Source organism: Lepus europaeus, chromosome 4, assembly GCF_033115175.1.
Source record: "Lepus europaeus isolate LE1 chromosome 4, mLepTim1.pri, whole genome shotgun sequence".
Classification (NCBI taxonomy): domain Eukaryota; kingdom Metazoa; phylum Chordata; class Mammalia; order Lagomorpha; family Leporidae; genus Lepus; species Lepus europaeus.
In genome coordinates this window covers 85074753-85097539 of record NC_084830.1, presented here as the reverse complement: position 1 = coordinate 85097539, position 22787 = coordinate 85074753, and the positions used below count along the sequence as shown (strand labels likewise).

The 22787-nt window shown below is 41.1% G+C and overlaps 1 protein-coding gene across 3 annotated transcripts in view; it reads right to left on the bottom strand.

Annotated features, from left to right (window-relative positions):
* NSMAF (neutral sphingomyelinase activation associated factor) overlaps nucleotides 1-22787 on the bottom strand; it is a 66344-nt gene that overhangs the window by 31213 nt on the left and 12344 nt on the right. For all 3 annotated transcript variants that reach the window (XM_062188466.1, XM_062188467.1, XM_062188468.1), the window contains exons 2-9: nucleotides 20517-20606; nucleotides 16209-16287; nucleotides 16049-16116; nucleotides 15932-15968; nucleotides 11354-11404; nucleotides 7774-7845; nucleotides 7420-7467; nucleotides 7259-7311 (exon numbers count right to left, since the gene is read on the bottom strand). In XM_062188466.1, coding sequence (XP_062044450.1) covers nucleotides 7259-7311; nucleotides 7420-7467; nucleotides 7774-7845; nucleotides 11354-11404; nucleotides 15932-15968; nucleotides 16049-16116; nucleotides 16209-16287; nucleotides 20517-20606 — 498 coding nt within the window. The remainder of the gene's footprint in view (nucleotides 1-7258; nucleotides 7312-7419; nucleotides 7468-7773; nucleotides 7846-11353; nucleotides 11405-15931; nucleotides 15969-16048; nucleotides 16117-16208; nucleotides 16288-20516; nucleotides 20607-22787) is intronic.

Here is a 22787-nt window from a genome sequence, read left to right as displayed (position 1 = left end):
AGATTACAAAAGGCAGGGGAGGCCACAGAGAAATACACCAGAGTGAGGTTCTTCCACTGTTGTAAAGTAGAATTTAATAAAATTAAACTTGAAAATAACTCTGCTACAAGGCACATATTAAAATCTCTAGAGTGACCACTAAAAACAATACAAAGTGATATAGCTGAAAAAAAAAAAAACCCACAGAGTAGATAAAGTAGTAATGAAAAGTACTAGAAGGCAGGGAAGGAGGAACATAGAAACAAAGAGCTGCTAAAAAACAAAGATAGTGAGCTTAAAACAGCTAACAGTTATAACCACATAATGAAAAGAACCTAAACATTCCAATTAGAAAGCAGAAATTGTCAGAACACATAAAAAGTAAGACTCAACTATAAAAACGCACATTGGTTAAAATTAAAATGACAGGCAGCAGGTTAAACTACTGCCTGCAGTGCTGGCATCCCATATGGGTGCTGGCTCTAGACCAGCTGCTCCTCTTCCTATCCAGTAACCTGCTAACGCACCTGGGAAAGCAGCAGAGGACAGCCCAAGCGCTTGCGCCCCTGCAAACACGTGGGGGACCTGGAAGAGGCTCCGGGTTCCTGGCTTCAGCCTGGCACAGCACTGGCTGATGTGGCCATTTGGAGAGTGACCAGTGGATGGAAGACCTCTCTGTCTCTCCCTTTTTTCTCCCTCTAACTCTGCCTTTCACATAAACAGTAAAAACAAATCTGAACATAAAAGTAAAGGGACAGAAAAACATAAACCAGGCAATCACAGCATGTAAGAAAACAGGTGTGGCTACATTAAAGAAAGGCAAAACAGACTTCAAGAAAAAGTATTATTACAGATAAGGAAGAGCATTTTATAATGATAAAAGGATTCACATCTAAATGTTTAAGAACCTAGCAACACACCTTCACAATGCATAAGACAGAAATAAGGGGAGAAAGACACAATTCAATCATCATCAATGGCAATTTTAACATCCTCCTCTCAGTAACTAATAGAACAAATCAACAACAAAAAAAGTATATATGATGTAAACAGTCAGCAATCAAAGGGACCCAAATGACATTTGCAGAGCACACTATTCAACCACTACAGAGCACACATTCCTCTCAAGTGCCTATGGAATGGTCACCAAGACCAACCATATCCCAGACCATAAAACAAATCTCCACAAATAGCAAGACTGAATCATATAGCACACATTCAGATAACACTAAATTAGAAATCAGTATAAAAATAAATTACCTATAAAATCCCCAAATATGTGGAAGTTAAACAACATATTTCAAAACAATCTATGGGTCTAAGAAATGACAAAAGAAACTACAAAATAGTTTTATTTCAATGATGAGAATCTTTTTTTAACTTCTATTTAATAAATCTAAATTTCCAAAGTATAACTTTTGGATTATAGCGGTTTTTTTCCCCCATAAACACCCCCACCCACCCACAACCCTCCCATCTCCCACTCCCTCTTCCATCCCATTCTTCACCAAAATTCATTTTTAATTATCTTTATATGCAGAAGATCAATTTAGTATATACTAAGTAAAAATTTCAACAGTTTGCACCCACACAGAAACACAAAGTGTAAAATACTGTTTGAGTACTAGTTATAGCATTAATTCACAATGCACAACACATTAAGGGCAGAGATTCTACATGGGGAGTAAGTGCACAGTGAATCCTGTTGTTGATTTAACAACTGACACTCTTATTTATGGCATCAGTAATCACCCAAGGCTCTTGTCATGAGCTGCCAAGGCTATGGAAACCTTTTGAGTTTGCCAACTCTGATCTTATTTAGACAAGGCCATAGTCAAAATGGGAGTTCTCTCTTCCCTTCAGAGAAAGGTACCCAATGATGAGAATCTAACATCAAAATGTGTGGGAAGCAGCTGGAGCAGGATTTACAGGAAAATTGTACTTTTAAGTGCTTCTATTATAAAAGAAGGTATAAAACTGATAATCTAAGTTTTGTCCTTAGGAAGCCTGAAAAGAAATGAACTAAACCCAAAATAAGATGAAGGGAGGAAATCATAAAAGTGAAAATCAACTTTAAAATAAAGTAGAAAAATAGAGAAATATCAACAATGTTAAAAGTTGGTTATTTGAAAAGCTAATAAAATTGGTGTCACCTGGCAATATTTATAAAGAAAATAAGAGAGAAACCAATGTTCTAACACAAGGAATGAAAGAGAGATCATTACTATAGATCCTACTGGCATTAAAAGGATATTAACAACTTCATATCCATAAATTTGAAAATTTATATGGAATGGTTTAATATTTTTAAAAAAACAATGCAATCTACAATAGCAAAATAATAGAAAAAAATATGTCAATAAATGAAGACAAATTATTCAACAAAATTTTGCACCTATTATTAAAAATACTCTCAGAAAGCTAGGGTTAGAAAGGAACTTCCTCATTTAAAACAAAAAAATGTATATACGTATGTTTGTATTTGGAAGGCACAGTGAAAAGAGAGGGGAACACAGTTATTTTCCACCCATTCTCCAAATGCCAGCAACAGCCAGGGCTATGCAAGGCTGAAACCAGGGGCCTAGAACTCCTTTCAGGTTTCCCTTACGGGTGGCAGGAACACATTTAGTTGGGTCATCACTCACTGCCTCCTAGGTACATTAGAAGGAAGCAGAATCAGAAGCACACAGAAGTTAAAACATGAACTTGGCACTCTGCCAAAATGGGATGCAGGTGTCCCAAGCAATAGTTTAACTCATGGGGTCATGTCACCTGCCCCACCCCTCATTTTGATAAAGGCCATCTAAGAAAATTCTGGAGTTAGCATAATTCTGTAACCAACATTAAATACTTTCCTAAGAAGACTGAGAAGAGGCAGATAACAATGACTCAAGAAATAGAAAATACAAATCAGAGATTTCTGTGAAACTGTCATTATTCACAGGTTAAATGATTACATGAAAACTCTATGGAATTTACAAAAATCCTTCTAGGACTAATGAATGAATTTGAAAAAGTTTCAAGATACAAGCTAATTTTTTTTTTTTTTTGACAGGCAGAGTTAGACAGTGAGAGAGTGAGAGAGAGAAAGGTCTTCCTTCCGTTGGTTCACCCCCCAAATGGCACCGATCTGAAGCCAGGAGCCAGGTGCCTCCTCCTGGTCTCCCATGTGGGTGCAGGGCCCAAGCACTTGGGCCATCCTCCACTTCTTTCCCGGACCACAGCAGAGAGCTGGACTAGAAGAGGAGCAATCAGGCAGAATCTGGTGCCCTGACCAGGATTAGAATCCGGGGTGCTGGCGCCGCAGGCAGAGGATTAGCCTAGTGAGCCGCAGTGATGGCCAAAAATTACCTACATTTCTATGTGCCAATAACTTTGCACTACCTTTCTGTCTTCAAAGTAATTCCAAAACAAGGTTATATATTAGATGACCTTAGGGAATTATTGCTAATTGAGTATGATAATGGTATCAAGGAACAGGGAATATCTTTTCCATAAATACATGCTGGAGTACCTATGGGGCCATGTCATGATGTCTTACAATTTAGTTTCAAAAGGTTCAGAAAAAATTATCCAATTATATTTTTATATACATACAAACTTTACATGTTATGTGTCTACACATAAAAATAATATATACATACACCCAAATCTACGGATGCTACAATCCCTTATATAAGATGCATAATATTTACATATTAAATATGCACATCCTCTCATATATATGATTGCTTTTTAATTTTAAACGAGATCCAGAGATCCAGAGAGAGAAGGACAGATAGAGAGCGAGAGCGAGAGCACTCTCCCCCACAGACCGGTTCAGGTACCCAATTACTCGAACCATCACCACCGCCTCCCAGGATCTGCATTAGCAGGAAGCTGGAGTCAGGAGCCTGAGCCAGGAATGGAACCCAGTCACTTTGGTGTGGGAAGCAGGTGTCTTAATCGTTCTGCTGAGTGCCTGCTTACCACCACATATACTTTAAATCATCTTAAGGTTACCTATAGCACCTAATGCAATGTAAATAGTTATTATGCTGTAGTGTTTAGGGAGTAGCAACGAAAAAGCCTGTACATGTTCAGTACAGACACAATCTTTAAAAAAAAAAAAAGTTTTCAATCTGTGATTGGCTGAACCCACAGATGGAGAGCCTGAGGCAATGGAGGGCTGACTGTCTACCCATAGCTACACACAAGGAGCAAGACACAAGCAGGAGTATGAGCACGCAGGAGCCAAAGAGATCCGGCAAAATGTTAACATAACACCTGGTGAATCACATGGCATCTGGGCTCATTACATTATTCTTCTGACTTGTGAGCATTTGCAAATTTTTCAAATGAAGAGGGAAAACATACAGTTACTCTTCTATTCCTTAAATTAAAAAGCACTTCTTCAGAAATACGATAAAAGTTTATCTTGGCAAAAATTAACTTTTTCTTCTAGAGGAAGTGCTGAAATATTTCACTTCAAATTGTAAAAATTTCTCCCCCAAATTCATCAGTCTAACATTTTCGAGACTGGATGAATTAAATTTCATAGTGAACCACTTTTTAAATGAATTCCTGGCTGAAGGCTCGAACTGAAGTGTAAATGATTATTTAGAATACTGACACTTTCTAAGTAGGTCGGAAGTAGGTAACTTTTCTATTATTCCTTTTCTAAAATGGAAATTACTCTATCTTGGCCAAGCCAATTACCTAGCATATCCTGCCCACTGCAAAAAGGAAAGAATGTTAATGCTATATAGTACAACAGAAAAAGAACCAAACATAGGCAGAAACACCACATTACATATGAGATAGCTTAACTGGCAAGTTTTTTTTTAACATGGTAAAATGTAGAGAAAAGGTCAGGATCATTCTGATTACCAAATCTCACAAAGGCAATAACAGAATATTACAGACTAATCTCATTTATAAACATAAGCTTCTAGCAAAAGCCTCGCATAAAATAATCCATAAATGAATGAATCTATTCAACCAATACCTTCTACTTTGTCCTAAGTGATTACAAATACAAATCTGAACTAAAAATGCTAGTGAATAGACACTACCAAAAACTAAGTTTTTTAAAGATTTATTTTATTTATTGGAAAGACAGAGTTACAGAGAGAGGCAGAGGTAGAGAGAGGTCAGTCTTCCATTTGCTGGTTCACTACCCAAATGGCTGTACCGGCCAGAGCTGAGCAAATCCCAAACCAAGAGCCAGAAGCTTCCTCCGGGTCCCCCACGTTGGTGCAGGGGCCCAAGAACCTGGGCCACCCTCCACTGCTTTCCCAGGTGACTTAGCAGGGAGCTGGATTGGAAGTGGAGCAGCAAAGACTCAAACTGGCACCTATATGGGATGCTGGTGCTGCAGGCTGGGATTTAACCCACTAGGCCATAGTGCCAGCCCCAACTCACAGATTTTATACATATAAAAACCTAAATACAGAATTAATGGAATTGATCACTGAGGTTAGTAGGGTTTCTAAAAACAAGTACACAAAAATCTGCTGCATTCAATATATCAATGAACAAAAAATGAAAAATTCAGTAACATGCCATATATAGTATCATCAAAAATATGTAATAGGAAATTAAAGACAGAAAGTCCTTTATGAAGAAAATCGTAGGAGGATTTGAAGAAATGGAGATAAGACTTTAAATTTACTGTAATAACAATCACAATCCCAGCAGGTTTTCATTTATGGAAAATGATAAGGATTCCCCATTTATACGAAAGTGCCTAAGGCCCAGAATAGTAAATCACGTAAGTTTGAAAAGGAAAATTACGTGTGGAGTACTGCATACCAGATATCATTAATTATGAAGCTCTAGAAATTTAAAAAGCAATATTAGAGATGAAAATACAAAAAGCCCAAATTGGGGTGGCACTGTGGTGCAGTAAGCTAAGCCTTTTCCTGCAGCACCAGCATCTCATATGGACACCAATTTGTGTCCTGGCAGCTCCTCTTCACAACCAGCTCCCTGCTTATGGACTGGGAAAGCAGTGGAAGACGGCCCAAGTGCTTAGACCCCTGCACCTGCACAGGAGATCTGGAAGAAGCTCCTGTCTCCTGGCTTTGGATCAGCTCAGCTCCATTTATTTGTGGCCATTTGGGGAGTCAACCAGCTGATAGAAGACCTTTCTCTGTCTGTAACTCTGCCTCTCAAATAAAATCTTTTTTAAAAAGCCCAAATCTACTCGATATAAGGGAATCTACTTAACATAAGCAAGAAACAAATAAGAAAAACAGGATATCCACGTCCTTAGAAAAGCCAAGAAAATCAATGAATAAAACAGAACAGTAAGAATGTCCTCTCCATCCTACTGGGCAGCATATGCACATACTTATCAAAAACCTAAACAGGGAAAACTTTCTAGAAGAGAAAGTGTTGAGGCATAGAGGATTAAGCTGCCTTCTGCAGTGCCAGCATCCCAAGTGGGGGCCAGTTTGTGTCCCAGTTCCTTCACTTCTGATCTAGCTCCCTGCTAATGTGCCTGGGGAAAGCAGTGGAAGATGGCCCAACCTCTTGGGCTTCTGCCACCCACATGTGAGACCTGGATGGAATTCTGGGCTCCTGGTTTTGGCATGCCCCAGCCCAAATCATTGTGGCCATTCGGGAAATAAACCTGTGAATGGAAGGTATCTTTCTCTCTGTGTTTCTCTAACTGTGCCTTTCAAATAAATAAATAAATCTTTGGAGAGAAAAATAAAAAACCAACTTCCCACTAATCTGAAATCAGAAATAAGAGCTTTCTAGGTGCAAAAGAGGAAGAGGGTGTTTTCTAAGCAAAATGGAGCTTGAACAAAGGCTCAGAGGTAAGAGAGAACGTGGCACTACAGGAATCGTACGTAATGCAAACAGCCGGAACACAGAATTCAGAAGTGGTCAGAAGTCAACAAGAGCTTGCACACAAGAGGTTGTGTGCATGATGGGATGTCTGCATGTCATCCTGAAGAAAGTGGGGGGGACTGGATGCAAGCCGACAAACCAAAAGTTGTCACACTGTTCGGGGCGGGAAATGATAGTACCCTGAACTGAAAAAATAACTGAGTGACAAGATAGCAGCGGAACGACTGGAGAGGCCTTAGGAAGATCAAACAAGGGGCCTCTCTGACACGTCAGCATGACGTAGCTGCTGAGACTTTTGCCCTGCAGCTGGCGCACTCCCCAAGACAAGCAAGGCTGGGGTGAGAACATGATGACAGCATCAATTTGGACACACTGAGCAAGGAGTGCAGATGAAGATACCACCTGCTCTCCTAGTTAGGAAACAAAATTCTCAACGTACCTGTTCTTGTCAAATGACGTCCTGGCCAAACGCGACTGCAAAATAGCTGTAATCTATGAAAACACAACCATTTAAAAAGTGCACATGTAAGCATTTATAAGTAAAATGTCAACAACAGTGAATTCACAACCAAAGACACAAATCATTCGAGGAACTCTTACCATGGCAGTTTGGTCACCCAGCTTGTCAAGGCAGGACGCTCTGTGAAGCTACAATATCAGAAACACACAGGAATTTATTTTCTCCCTCAGTGAAGGTATTTCTTTAGAAGTCATGATAAACAGCAATTATTTGTTACTCAAACACTCAATATTACTTCTGATACATCTATGGTTTCTTCTTAACATACAGTTTTCAAACTCAACATACTCAAGTAAATCTGCTACATATTTAGAAAACAAAATACGGTTAAATAAGATATATAAATATGAGTTTAAAAAATTTTTAAATAAAACCAGTTCCTGCCCCACTCTGCTTTGAATTCTCTGCCTTGCCAGGTGCAATCACACGCTTACCTGAAGCAACGTCTCCACGACATCGTCCACTTTCCCTGAAACATCCAGTTCAAAGACATACTCCATTTTGCCCTATCAAAAAGGAAGAGAAGCAGCACATGACACCACACTGTTGGAAGAGTCAGTGCAGCAATGCCAATTCTGCACCCCTCTGCCTAGTGCACCTCTCCTTGCTGTATTTATTACCCCTTTCCTTTGGATGTGGTTTAGTTTGCTCTTCTAATTCCTTAAGGTGTAAGTTGGGACTTTTACTTGTGGATCTCTTTTAACTTAAGCTTCCCTCTTGGTACCACTTCCGCTGCATCCCATTGGTCTTGGGGACGTTGGACTTCATTTGTTTCACAACATTTTAGAACTGCTCTTTAGATTTCTGACCCATTCGTTGTTTGAGAGTGTGCTTAGTTTTCACACATTTGTGACTTTTCTTATGCCTTCTGTGATTATTTCTAGTTTCTTCATGGTTAGAAAAGACAGGATTTCAATCTTAAATCTGTGAAGGCTCGCTTTCTGCCCTGGCACACGATCTTCCTGGTGAGTTTCCATGTGTTTGAGAAGAATGTGCATCCTGCAGTGTCCTGGAGATGTCTCGTAGGTCCCTTTTGGTCCTTGGGGTAGTTCAAGGCCTGTTTCCTCACTGATGTGCTACACACTGGTGAAGTGGCTACTGAAATCCACTACTACTATGTGGCTGCCCCCTTCTTTCTGCTCTATGACTATGAAACATATGCAGGTGCTTTTAAAACCAGGCCCCTATACAGCGCCTCAATGAAGATTCTAGACACCATCAGGTCCAAGTCTCCTTCCACAGTCTCCCATCCTCCTTCCCTTAAATTGTTCTTGTCCTGTTTTTATGATTGTCAATCAACCTCAGATTAGCTCACTGAATTGAGGGAGTAGTGCAGTAGGCCCTACAAGGTCCCTGATTACCAGACTCCCAAGGTGTCTCATCTCCCCTGTGGGTAGCACCTTGAGTTGGGTATTGTCCTGAGAGGTGTCCTTTCTAAAAACTGCAGGCCCCAAGTGAAAAAGTAACTACCACCTGCATGCAGCCCCCAGACTGAGTGAAGCCCACTTTGCAATCAACGAAATTCCCTAAAGAACTGCAGGAAGGCCACAAACTCTGCAGAATAACCTGGAAACTGGACACAATTCGGGAACCTTCTCCCCTAACTCCTCAGGGAGTCCAGCAATTCAGTGATATCTGCCCATCTCCTTGCTCTCTGTGCTTTGCAATAGATACCTCCTTTCTTCCACACCCTGGTGTTAGGGATTGGCTTTCTGCCTTGACAGGTGAGCAGATCCACTTTTGGAAAATAATTCTTTCCACAAGAGGCCAGCGCTGTGGAGTGGCGGGTAGAGCTGCCGCCTACAGAGTCAGCATCCCATATGAACACCAGTTCAACTCCAGGCTGCTCCACTTCCAATCCAGCTCTCTGCTGTGGCTTGGGAATGCAGCAGAAGATGGCCTGACTCCTTGGGCCCTTGCACCTGTGTGGGAGACCCGGAAGAAGCTCCTGGCTCCTGGCTTTGGATCAACACAGCTCCGGCCATTGCAGCCAATTAGGGAGTGAACCAGCAGATGGAAGACCTCTCTTCCTCTCCTTCTCTCTCTAACTCTGACTTTCAAATAAATAAATATTTAAAAAAAGAATTCTGTCTGCCTATATTTGAGTTGGGACATGGGTCTTCTGTCTTCATACTCAGATTGTAGCTCATGCCATCAGCTCTCCTGGGTCTGGATTTCTCAGACTCCATGATCATGAATTAGTTCCTTATAATAATAAAGCAACCTGCGTCCCTCTATACACACACACCCCTATGCATATATGGGTGCATATATATCTATAAGATTGCAATTTTAAAAGTTCATGGAGGAAACAGTGCTGTGGCATATCAGGTAAAGCCACTGCCTGCAGTGCCACATCTCATGTGAGCGCCAGTTTGAGAACCAGCTGTTCTGCTATGTTCAGCTCTCTGCTGTGGCCTGGGAAAGCAGCAGAAGGTGGTCCAAGTCCTTTGGCCACTGCACCCCCGTGGGAGACCCGGAAGAAGCTCCAGGTCCTGGCTTTGAATCAGCCCAGCTGTGGCTGTTGCAGCCATTTGGGGGAATAAACAGTGGATGGAAGACTTCTCTCTTTCTGCCTCTGCCTCTCTGTAAATCTGCTTTTCAAATGAATCAATAAATCTTCTTTTAAAAAAAAAAGTTTGTGGAAAATGGACCTAAGATAATGTGCAGTTTTCCATGAACTTGTTTAAAGATCCCTAGTATACATACAACTTACTAGTTCTGCTTCCCTGGAGAACCTTGACTAATACATATAAGATACTTCAAAAGGTCTGTGAAAAATAGAATAAAAATATAAGTTTATTTTGTTTTAAACATTTTGAAATGCATGCACAGCTTTTTTCATAATAAGCATTTGCCATGAGCTTTCTGAAAACCCCTAGTATTTATAACTTGTGCAGCCTGCACTGCAGGTGTCTCAAGAGAGGCTTTAGGGTAGGGAGAGTGCCCCACTGCCCCGGGGGCTCTTGTCCATGTGTGTAGGTGCTATAACAGCAGCGGGACAGCAGGGGGAGCAGTGCGGGAGAGTCACTTAGGTGGGAAGAGGCTGATAGGAAGGACAGACCAACACAGGGAAGAACTGTGCTGCCCAAAATGCCTACAGCCTCACCTGAGAGTAATTGCACTAGCCCTGTTCCTAGGTCCTGTACAAACTTTCACTTTACTACATATTATTAAGTTAAAACAAAAAGAATTAAAGCACAGATTGGCTAAATGGAATATCTGTGCTTACATGAAAAGTCCTGGGGATCCAGATGCTGTATTCAAGTCTACTCATAGCTTCTGCTCAATTAAGAACACTTATAAATTATTACTGAGTTCTCAAAGATATCTTATAACCTGCAAATATTTTCCTCAAATATTTAAAAAACTAAATTTTTGGTAATGTACTGGCAAATAAATTCTCAGTAATTGCCAGTAAATAATCTTATAAATTACACATATTCTACATATTCTGATTTTTTTTAAAGGCTTTATTTATTTATTTGAAGGGCAGAGTTACAGTCAGAGGGAGAGACAGAGAGAAAGGTCTTCCTTCTGTTAGTTTACTCCCCAAATGGCTACAACGGCTGGAGCTGCGCTGATCCGAAGCCAGGAGCCACGTGGGTAAAGGAGCCCAAGCACTTGGGCCATCTTCTACTGCTTTCCCAGGCCACAGCAGAGCGCTGGATTGCAAGAGGAGCAGCCAGGACTAGAACTGGCACCCATAGGGGATGCGAGCACTACAGGTGGAGGATTAACCTACTGCACCACGGTGCTAGCCCCTCTGATTTTAATTTCTAACCTAATCATTTAAGTTTGTTTTTTCCATCAGGTACATTTTTTCAAGCCAAAAAGTTTATCGAATTCTCTTAGTCTAAAACATCTATGGTTGTCTTGGGTTCTGTTATAACTGTCAGGTAATAAATTTTTAATATCCATTATTATTATTACATTTGACTAAAAGATGTTAACAGATTCATAAAATCTTATTCCTGAAAATTACAAGATTGCTGGGAATGCAATTTTACTTACCCTTTCTATTTTATATGGTGCAACAATATTATGTTCTTTAATGAAATATACCTGAAAAAGAAAAATCAATATTTGTAAAATGTTCAAAGTTTTAATTGTAAAGAATAATTATAAATTAGGATATTACAAACTGAATTTTAAGTCATTGTTACATAATCTGTTTCCTAAAGTACTAGCATACATGAAGTTCCTATGTTAAAATAACATTAAATTTAAAAGAGAATCACCAAAGCAAGAAAGCTGCAAGAATTATTGGAAAATGAGTATCTAAGATACTTTACCAATGTCATCACTTGTACAATGCAGACAGGAAGGAAGCTAATCTAAGCGCCAATTTTCTAAGAAATGGATAAAACAAAGTCACTGTGGTATGGAACATGTCCATCTGAACAGCAGTCCTCACAGTGCATATTAATAGCCACACTGAACAAGCAACACCATCTACCAGAGCCACCAATCTCCTCGAACCTGTACCCTCTTCCCTGCCTTTCCTCCTCTTGCGATGGAGGATCAGCCTGGGCTCAAAAGGCCACCACTCCATCAGGGCATAGAATGAGATACCCTGCACCCTCTGCCATTCTCCACAAACCAGACAACCCCAGCCCCTTCCATTTCTCTGTTCCTTTTGTGACAAAGCTCTACAAGAGCTGTCTATACTTTCTCCAGGACCTGTGACAGGTTTTCATCCCCATCAAGCTACTGAAACCACTCCTCGGATGGTTACAAAGATACAAAACCTCATGTCACCAAATCCAAGGGTTAATTCTCAAGTCCACCTGGACTCTCATAGCCTGTGACAGCTGATGACTCTGCCTGAAGCATTGTACACAACTCCCTGGACCCCAGCTCCCCAGAATCTCACTGGCTGCTTCTTCCGTCTGCTCTGTTTGGGCCCTGCTCCCTTCCAATCTCAAATGTTACAGAGCTGCAGGGGCTGGGTCCACTGGCCTCTCTGCCCACTCTCAGTCCTTGGAAAACCTCAGCCAGCTCCAGGGCTAAAACACAGCCTCCCAAGTTTGCAACCTGCAGTCTCCTCTGCAGGACAGATGAATGTACCCAAAGGCCTGCTGAACTTCTCTAGGCATCTCAGGCCTCACATTCCAAACCCAGAGGCTACCCTAGCAGGCTTCTTTATCCTAACAGAGGCACCACTGTGCACCCAGCTGGAGGCGGGCCTGACAGCCTCCAGGGAGACTGACAAACACAAGCACGTACAAACCAAATCCTGTGCTTCCCTCTTTCAACTCCACAAAGGCTGTTCTCTTTTGTACTTTACTGGAAATCCTTACAGAGGTTGCACTGCCCTGGTGACATGGTCCCCACCTCTTCTCCAGCCTCTCACAGCACTCTCCTTAACTCTCACGCCAAAGGCACACTCAGTCTCCCTTGTCTTCCCCCTGCCATTACCACTCTCTGTACCTGGCATACTTCTCCTGAGCAATGCATGGCTCCCCTCCTTTCTCCCTCCCACCTGCTGAGTCTCCATAGTCAAGAGGTACCGTCAAGGAGGTCTCCCTGACCACAGTAATATGCCTCACTGTTTTCCATCCCTTTGAAGTGTGCCGGGCAGGGAATTTAGAGTGACAAAGAAGCTGGCAGGTTTCCGTGCCTTGACCCTGCAACCCCTTAAAAAGCTCCACCCCTTCCATGTGAATTTAGCACATTCATTTTCCCATGATGCACCCGAGCCTCCCTCATGAAGATGCCATAATGAACACAAGTGAACTGAGTGCCACATTGGAGATGCCATAAAACCTTCCCAGAAAGCAACATGCACACTGACACTGGCCAAACTCTGCTCCATTTGAATATTCAATTAGGGCACCACCCCCAACTGGGGAGGGTGTGATTCTCCTCACAGGGTAGCCCACATTCATGTCTGAGTGCGTACTTTCTCTAACCCTTTAAATAAATCCTGCCTCACTTATGCACTTTATGACTCCGCTTTGAATTATTCTCTTATGCAAAAGAGGAACGTGGAATACACACAGCTAGGGACCCATCCCCACAACACGTTGGTCCTGCTTTCATGTGCTTCACAGCAGTTACTACCACCTGACATCAGAGGACATTCATTGTCTCCCTGCTGAAAAGTCAAGTCATTGGAGAGAGCCTTCAGGTATTTTGTTCTTCCCTGTATCTACAGAGCCTTGAATATAATCCTCACTGAATGTAGGAATCTAAATGATCATTTATAAGCACGAACCTAAGGCATCATGACATATCACTGAACCACATGCCTTTGTAAATAATCAAAAGACTCGAGTCGCCTGGGTGTGGATCTGATCCTTGAAACTTAAGAGAATACTTGAAAAAGAAGTCTGTGTTTATGTACTCCTTGATGTTAAGCTGGTTTTGAGCTGGGTTGATATGAGACATCTACAAACTACTAAAAGTGGAGGATTTTTATTGGATTTTTACTAAATAAAATGTATAGTTTATAACAGAAACCCTATTGCCAACTGAAAAATACCTCTTCCTTTTAAGCTATGGGCTATCTAGAATAAGTCATGAAGCATCCATATATGGAAGCAGAATGATACTACAGATACGTGAGCACAGGGTTGGCCATACTATTAGTAGTGGTGCTTCCTCTCCCAAGTAGTAAAAGGTTGTAACTGAAATGCACCAGTTGAAACAGTATGAAGTTGATGACACCCTGCAAAATGTCTTCTTTCTTAATAAAAGTGGAAAGTAGATATATAAAATCACCTACTCTGTGGGGCTGGTGTTGTGGCACAGAGGGTTAAGCCACTACTTCCAACATTGGCATCCAGGTTTGGAGTGCTGGTTCAACTCCCTCCTGGCTGCTCTGTTTCAGACCCAGCTTCCTGCTAATGTCACTGGGAAGGTAAGAGAAAATGGCCCAAGTACTTGGGCTTCTGCCATCCAGGTGGGATCCAGGGAGGAGTTCATGGCTCCTCGTGTTAGCGTGGCCCAGAATGGCTAAAGGGAGTGGACCAGTAGATGAAGATCTTTCTTCACTTTACCCCTTTGTCTCTCCCCCATCTCTGTTACTGTGTCTTTTATTTATTTTTATTATTATTTTTTTTAGAGTTACAGTGAGAGGGAGAAACAGGAAAGACCTTTCTCTTCCATCTACTGGTTCACTTCCCAGATGGCTGCATCTAAAGCCAGAAGCTTCTTCCAGGTCTCCCACATGGGTGCAGGGGCCCAAGTGCTTGGGCCATCTTCTACTGCTTTCCCAGGCCATAGCAGAGATGGATCGGAAATAGAGCATCTGGGACTAGAACTGGTGTCCATATGGAGTGTTGGCATTGCAAGTGGAAGATTAACCTACTATACCACAGCACCGGTCCCTATGTCTTTTAAATAAATTAATTTAATAAAAAGGACAGAAAAATCACCTAATCTGTTATCTCCTGGCTTCCTTAAAATAATTTTCAATGCACACATCCAGAAGAATTTTGTGATCTGGGAGCTCTCTCTCTCTGGCTCCTCACTGGCCTCCTTGAGCTCTTGATGCAGGTTTGGCTACTTACATGTGAAAGGCTTTGAGTAGTATCCCAAGGTAAAGAAATCAGTGCCTCTTCATTTCCCACATTTTCCTCACCCAAGTGATCATAAAACCATAGCCGTCTGAGCAGCTTAACAAACCAGTGAACCGAATCTCTGCAGAGTCAAGGCAATACCACTAACCCTCTCATTTTAAAGATGAAGACAACATTGGGAGAAAAAGCAGCAGAAAATCTCTACTCACTTCTTATTTATAATCTTTAGAAAGCTACATGCTAATTATGTGATGGGAGAAAATCCAAGTTTTAATTTATCTTGAATTGTCAGTAACTACATCAGATGCCTGTGTGGAGCACAGCAGCCGGTGCATAAATGTGCACAGAACAAATGTGGCGTGAGGGGCCGGTGCTGTGGTGCAGCAGGTCAAAGCCCCGGCCTGAGTGCGGCATCTCATATTGGCACCGACTGGAGTCCTGATTGCCCCACCTCCGAGCCAGCTCCCTGCTAATGTGCCTGGCAGAGGACGGTTCAAATCCTTGGGCCCCTAAACACACATGGGAGACCCAGAAGACACTCCAGGCTCTTGGATTCAGGTTGGCTCAGCTCCAGCCATTGGGGCCATTTGGGGAGTGAACCAGTCAATAAAAAACCTTTCTCTCTCTGTAACTCTTTCAAATAAAAAAAAAAATCTTAAAAAATAGAATGTGGAATGAATAGAAGGTCATGACCCCAAGGATCATAAAGATACAAGACTACTGATCCCTCGTCACTGCCTTAATTGTCATGAGTCAGCTGACATCACTTAAGCAGCAAGCTGCTGGCCTCCCACCTTCTTGGTGACTAGGAGGCCAGAACAGGCGTTCCAACCCTCACACACCACCAGAGCTCCCAAGGAAAAAACCTCAAACCTGCAGGCAGCACACACTTAATACCAGTGAGATCCCATCTTAAAAATATATTTCAAAACAGTTACATTTTAAGATCATTTAAACCTATATTCCAGTGATCTCCATTTTGTATTTCTATAAATAAATAATCTCATGCTAAAAAACAGATATATAATATTCAGATTAGGAAAAAATATTCACTTTTGCTTCTTACCTGACTGAAAATGAGTGAAATCCCCCCAGATTTTGCCCTAAAACACAGATAAAAGGCATTAAACATATACAGTATTTTGGTTGAAGTAAAATTAAATAGTAAATGAAAATGACATACTTTGCGAAATGTATGTTGGCTCCATTTTCTCCATATTTTCCTATTTTTACACAATCTCTCAAAGGAATCTGGATGAAATGAGAGCAAATATTATAAAAATATGAAAAAGTCAACTACACACAAAAATAGGAATGTTTGTTTACACTTAAAATGCTTTTACCTTAATGATGGGCTGGGATATTGCATCTGGTTCAAAAATCACTGACTTGGAACATATTTTTAAGGATCCTCTGATTTTCCTAGAGGTAGAAGTGCAAATTCTTATTTAATGAATGTAGCTAAACTCATAAAAGAACCATAATACATGTTAACTAGGAAAGAGGTTACCAATAATTAATAAAAGATAAACAAGACAATTAAAGATAAGGATATGAAAGTTTGGAAAAATAACTAAATGATTTCCATTTATCTCCATCTCCTTAGAGGTTAGAGAAATCCACACATTACTGTAATTATGGTTGGGTTTGTTGAATACTAACCTATGCACTTTACATTTATTATCTCATTTGTTCCTCAAAACTACTCTTGGAAGGAAACAAAGGACCAGAAATGTTAACAAATGCTGGATCTGTCCGGCTTTTAATAAATTCAGTTGGATTTCAATTCCCTTATCTGGAAAAATTATCCAGAAGGAAATATAGAAAATCTAAAACTGATTAGGCAAAGGAGTTTAATTTAGCACACAAAATGCTTCTAAACAGGGATTTGGGGGCACGAAGGAAACCAGGAAAAAGTCTGTTCCATGATAAGAAGTAATTTGAAAGACTACTTGACTACTATTTAATACTAAATAAATCTCTTATAGATTTTACAACTGTCATCCTTTCTTGAGACATTTATTCTAGTTTAATAAATTTTGGAAGGAAATCTACCTCAATTTTAGAGGTAGTTGCTTGTTTTAGCCAGTTCTTCTCAAAATATTGCAAAAAAAAACTGAAGGGAGCAAACAATTACAATCTCATTCTGTGAAGTAAGAATTACTGTGATTCCAAAACTAGACAAGAATACAAACCTTCCCACCCCCCAGAAAGGAAACTATAGACCAATATATGATGAACACAGATGCAAAGATTCTCAACACAATACTAGCAAATCTAATCAAACAACACTTCTAAAAGATTGTTCACTACGACCAAGAGATATTTAACCCAGGGATACTGGGATGATTGGACATATAACATACAATAACATAATTCACATCACATCAGAAAGAAGGATAGAAGTCATATTATCATTTCAATAGATGCAGAAAAAGTATTTGGTAAAATTCAACATCTACTCATGATGAAAACCCTAAACCAGTTAGGTATAATAAGAATATACCGCAACATAATAAAGGTTACAAATGACAAACCCACAGCCAATATTGCACTGATTGGGGGAGAAGCTGAGAACATTTCCTCTAAGATCTGGAATCATACAAGGATGTCTATTCTCACTGCTTTTATTCTACATAGTGCTGGGAAATCTTAGCCAGAGAAATTAGCCAAGAGAAAGTTGGTTAAAATAATAACTCTAACTTAATAATTAAGTTCATTTGTTTCATTTTCTTATGATTAAGATTTACTGCTATTTTTAAAATTTAATTCTATATTAAAAATCTATAACATACTTATAAGGTTCTAAAACCAAAGTTATGGAGGGTAGCATTGTGGCATAGTGGGTAAAGCTGCTGCCAGCAATGCTGGCATCTTATATGGGCACAGTTTCATGACCTGGTTGCTCTACTTCTGATCCAGCTACCTGCTAACCAATGGCCTGGGAAAAGTGCTTGGGCCCCTGCTACCCACATGTGAGATCAATAAGAAGCTCCTGGTTCCTAGCTTTGGCTTGGCGCTGCCTTGGCCATTTTGACAATCTGGATAGTGAACCAGTAGATGGAAGATCTTTCTCTCTGTCTCTCTTTCTCTCTAATCCTGACTTTCAAATAAACAAATAAATCTTTAAAAACAAATTTAAAATAAAACAAAAAACCCCAAAGTTGTGAAACAAGATATATTTCATGAAGTCTAGTTTCTACCTCAATATTACCCTCAAATCTCCCTCTTCTGTGTAGACAATCATTTCCATTAGTTTTTGGGTCATGCTTCCAATAAAAACAATTTCACCTCCTCTCTTCTAAAGGAAGCATACAACAGGCTGCATTCTGCTCCTTGTTTTGTACTTCATACATCCTAGAGATCAGTCCACAGCATTATACAGAACTTCATTCCTCACTACAGCTGCCCAGTATTCCCATATGTGTACATACTGCGGAATATTCCATTGGTCTCCTATTGAATTGCTGCCAGTATTTTACTATCAGATACTACAAAATGCTACAAAAAATAACTTTGTACATACGCTCATTTATATATTTGTTAGTGTGCTTTAGAAATGGTGTTCTAGAAGTAGCACCAGCAGATCGGTAAGTTAATGTGCATGCAGTCTTTCTAGATATTACCAAATTCACCTCAATGGGGTTGTATCATTTTGCTTTAATAACAACTTTAAAATCAGGTTTCAGTTTGCTCTCTTAGACTTGTGGTTTAATAATAAAATGTATTTAATTATAAGTGAGACCTTATGATGATATAAGGCAGAGAAGTGTTGGGAAGAAAAAGAAAGGTATGGAATTAGGAAAAAAGTTTTTGAGGAAAATTTCCAGAGGCGAAAACGCAAGGTGCTATGTTTAAGGAACAGTAAATATCTGTAGTTTGACTGAATGCTAGGCAAACAGATATGTCTCAAGCTTTGAAACAAAAAGTCAAGTGGGGACAGGCATTTGGCATGGCAGTTAAGATAGTGCTTGTAACACCTACAACCCATATTGAAGTGCCTGGATTCAAGTTCTAGCCTCAGTCTTGTGTATAGCTTCCTATTAATGCACACCCTAGGAGGCACCAGGTGATGGCTCAAATAGTTGGGTCTTTGCCAACCCATGTGACACCCAGATTGAGTTTCCCAACTCCTGGCTTCAGTATGGCCCAGCCCCAGCTCTTGTGGGCATTTGAGGAGTGAACCAGCAAATGTGAGACTGCTCTTTCTCTGTCTTCCAAATCAATAAAATACATTAAAACTTTTTTAAAAAGTCAAGTCACTGGGCAGGGCGGTGCGGTGCCATAGTGTAGTAGGTTAAGTCTCCACCTGGGGAGACAGCATCCCATATGGGTGCTAGTTTGAGTCCTGCTGCTCCACTTTTGATCCAGCTCCCTAATAATGGCCTGGGAAAGCTGTAGAAGATGGTCCAAGTGTTTGCACCCCTGCACCCACAAGGGAGACCAAGAAGCAGCTCCTGGCTTTGGATTAGCACAGCTCTGGCCATGGTAGCCATTTGGGGAGTGAACCAGTGGATGGAAGACCTCCCTCTCTGTCTCTCCCTCTTTCTCTGTAACTTTGCCTCTCAAATAAATACATAAATCTTTTTTAAAAAAAGTCATTTTTACTTTAATTTGTATTTAAACAAATACTACTTGTTTTTGATCCTTTAAGGGATAAAACCTGAAGAATGCTAAAAGTAACTATATTTAATATCAAAGCATATTCCAAGTTATAGGCTATAATTGTTAAGTAACCTCCCTAAAGAAAATTATTAGTGAATATATTTTTGCTGGAACAAATTCCATCTTAGTTAATTCCAAGTTGGAATTTTAAATAAATAAGCTTCCTTATACACTTTTGTACATAGCTTTCCAAAGGTAAGATCACAGACACAGAACACATGTTTATAGTGGTAAGCAGTAGTTATGAAAATACAGAGAGGGGGCCAGTGCCATGGTATAGCAGGTAAAACTGCCACCTGCAGTGCCAACATCCTATATGGGTGCTGGTTGGAGTCCTGGCTATTCCATTTCTGATCCAGCTCTCTGCTATGGCCTGAGAAAGCAGCAGAGGATGGCCCAAGTCCTTGGGCCCCTACACCCTCATGGGAGACCAGCACCAAGCTCCTGTTTCCTGATCAGCACAGCTCTGGCAGTTGCAGCCATTTGAGGAGGGAACTAGCGGATGGAAGACCTTTCTCTCTCTGTCTCTGCCTCTCTGTAACTCTGCCTTTCAAATAAACAAATCTTTATATATAAACAAACATACATATATATACACACATATATAAAGAAAATAGAGAAACCAGACTCGCTTCTAGTTCAAACTGTAGTAGTCATTTTGAAAGTGCTGATTTTATATCTCTTACACTCTGATCATTATTTGATGACACCATAACCCAAATAACAGAGCAGAATCTGCTGCAAAACTACCAGAGGAAAGAAAGCAAGCAATGATGGGATGGCTCACAGTTCTATCTGGCTGATTAAAACACTCACAGCCCTAATGGAATTAGAGAACACACTTTTTAGCTTTGAAAAATACCTGTTGTTCTGACACCAATTGGTAAATCCACTCTTGTCATCACTTTTCCCAGTAAGAAAGGGGGAAAACATGATCATACATCAGACACACTTGTTAGTCCACAGACAGCCCAGAGTTTTCTTACCTTTCATCATGACTGCCCTTGTATTGAATATGACTAGCTGTGTGCTGTTCAAAGTAGTACTCCTCCAAGTTCAGCAGCAGCAAGGAAAACCTAAATTTCGGGGGAGAAAACGACTTTCATTCACACTCATCTTTTATCAGGTGCATGAAAGCAGTGCATTTAACATGGCTGGTCCCCAAATGCGTTTCCATCCATTAATCTGACACTCACTTAGGAAGCCTGTATCACATGCCAGGCTCTCCTCTCTATTTATTCAGTGGGAGAGGAAACACTCAAACAGGCCTGCCTTGTGGGTCAAATAAGTGTCGTGCCAAAAATGAAGTCATGTATCCGGTGGATGTACTTATTAGTCTTTACAGAAACCCCACACTTCATGAAATCCAAATTATTCTTGCCTGTACAAACCTTGGAGCTTTCCCTCGTGCTAGGCGTCCCCACCTCTTCCCTGCCCTAAACATCCCACCCAGTGCCATGCCTCATGGTTATTTGAGTTTACCTTGCTACTCCCACAAGACCACAGATCTTGAGTTATTCCTCTCATAAAAACCAACTAATCCTCTCCACACAATGGATGTTTTATAAGTAAAATAAGAAAAACTATAGCTCTTTTTAAGTTCTAAGTGCTTTAAACTTTTTTCTTTTGACAGGCAGAGTGGACAGTGAGAGAGACAGAGAGAAAGGTCTTCCTTTGCCGTTGGTTCACCCTCCAATGGCCACCGTGCTGCGGCCGACGCACTGCGCTGATCCGAAGCCAGGAGCCAAGTGCTTCTCCTGGTCTCCCATGGGGTGCAGGGCCCAAGCACCTGGGCCATTCTCCACAGCACTCCCGGGCCACAGCAGAGAGCTGGCCTGGAAGAGGGGCAACCGGGACAGAATCTGGGCCCCCGACCAGGACTAGAACCCAGTGTGCTGGCGCTGCAGGCGGGGGATTAGCCTATTGAGCCGTGGCACCGGCCTGCTTTAAACTTTTAAAAACAAAATAAGAAACATATTTAGTTGTATGTTCCGCAAAAACAAATACATGGCAAAGAGGTGAAAGCATGTTGTTTTGTCTGTTTCATGGTAAAGATCAGGAAACCACAACACCATGTAGAGTTAAAGGGAAATGCTTTCGTGAAAAGTGAAGGACTTGCAATGCGTCCCTGCTGTTCCAAGTGAGACGATTAAATATGGTAGGTAACACACATATGCTTATTTCATTTAATCTTTTTATTTTTAAATATTTATTAATTTATTTATTTGAAAGGCAGAGACAGAGGTCTTCCATCCGTTGGTTCACTCTCCAAATGGCTGCAATACCCGAAGCTGGCTGATCTGAAACCAGGAGCCAGGATCCTCCTCCGGGTTTCCCACATGGGTGCAGGGGCCCAAGCACTTGGACCATCTTCTGCTTTCCCAGGCCACTGCAGAGAGGTGGTTGGAAGTGGAGCAGCCAGGACTTGAACCGGCACCCATATGGGATGCTGACACTGCAGGCAGTGGCTCTACCTACTATGCCACAGTGCTGGCCACTCACTTACTCTTGAAATGCCACCAAATGTGAATAAACCCATTTATTAAATGGTAAAAGCCACAGATGGATGAAATCACATTGGAGAGACATCAGAGAGGAGGTATGTGCAAATCTGTGACATGAAAGCACATGAGAGGAACTATCAGTGCTCGCAGAGAAGGGGCCATGCAAGAAAAAACGAACTCTCTGCACAGGACTTCCAGAATTCAGAAACTGCAGATCAGATATCAAGTGGGCAGGGAGGAAGCAGTGGGGGATGGTTTCAAAATGTGACTGGAGTGCTGGCCCCAGTTTCTTTCCCTAATAGGTTATCCCTACCTCACACCAGCACATGGTTTTTCTATATTAAAAACTGAACAAGCAGCTCCAAACTAGAAATCCGGCAAGGTGGACAGTAGGGGAGTGGTATGAAACAGGAGTAATTAAACAAAAAAGCTGAATATATGAACACCAGCAGGAAGACAGGATACCATTCCACATAGGAGTCCGGTAAACTAGTTGTGGGAAGCAACCTCAACAGTCCCAGAGAAAAGATCTGCAGAAAGAGGCACTTCAAAGAGCCAGTCTCTACACTGTCAGCCCAACAATGAAGCCCAACAGGAAAAGCTTACTCCCAGCAACACAGAATTATGTGTCTCACGGTTCAATATGACTGGGCAGCCCAAGAGCATCAGCTTCTGATGCAAAAGAACTACAGCAAGAAGAGCAGGAAGAATGCAACTTGAAGGCCTAGAGCTGACGCAGACAACAGAAGGTCG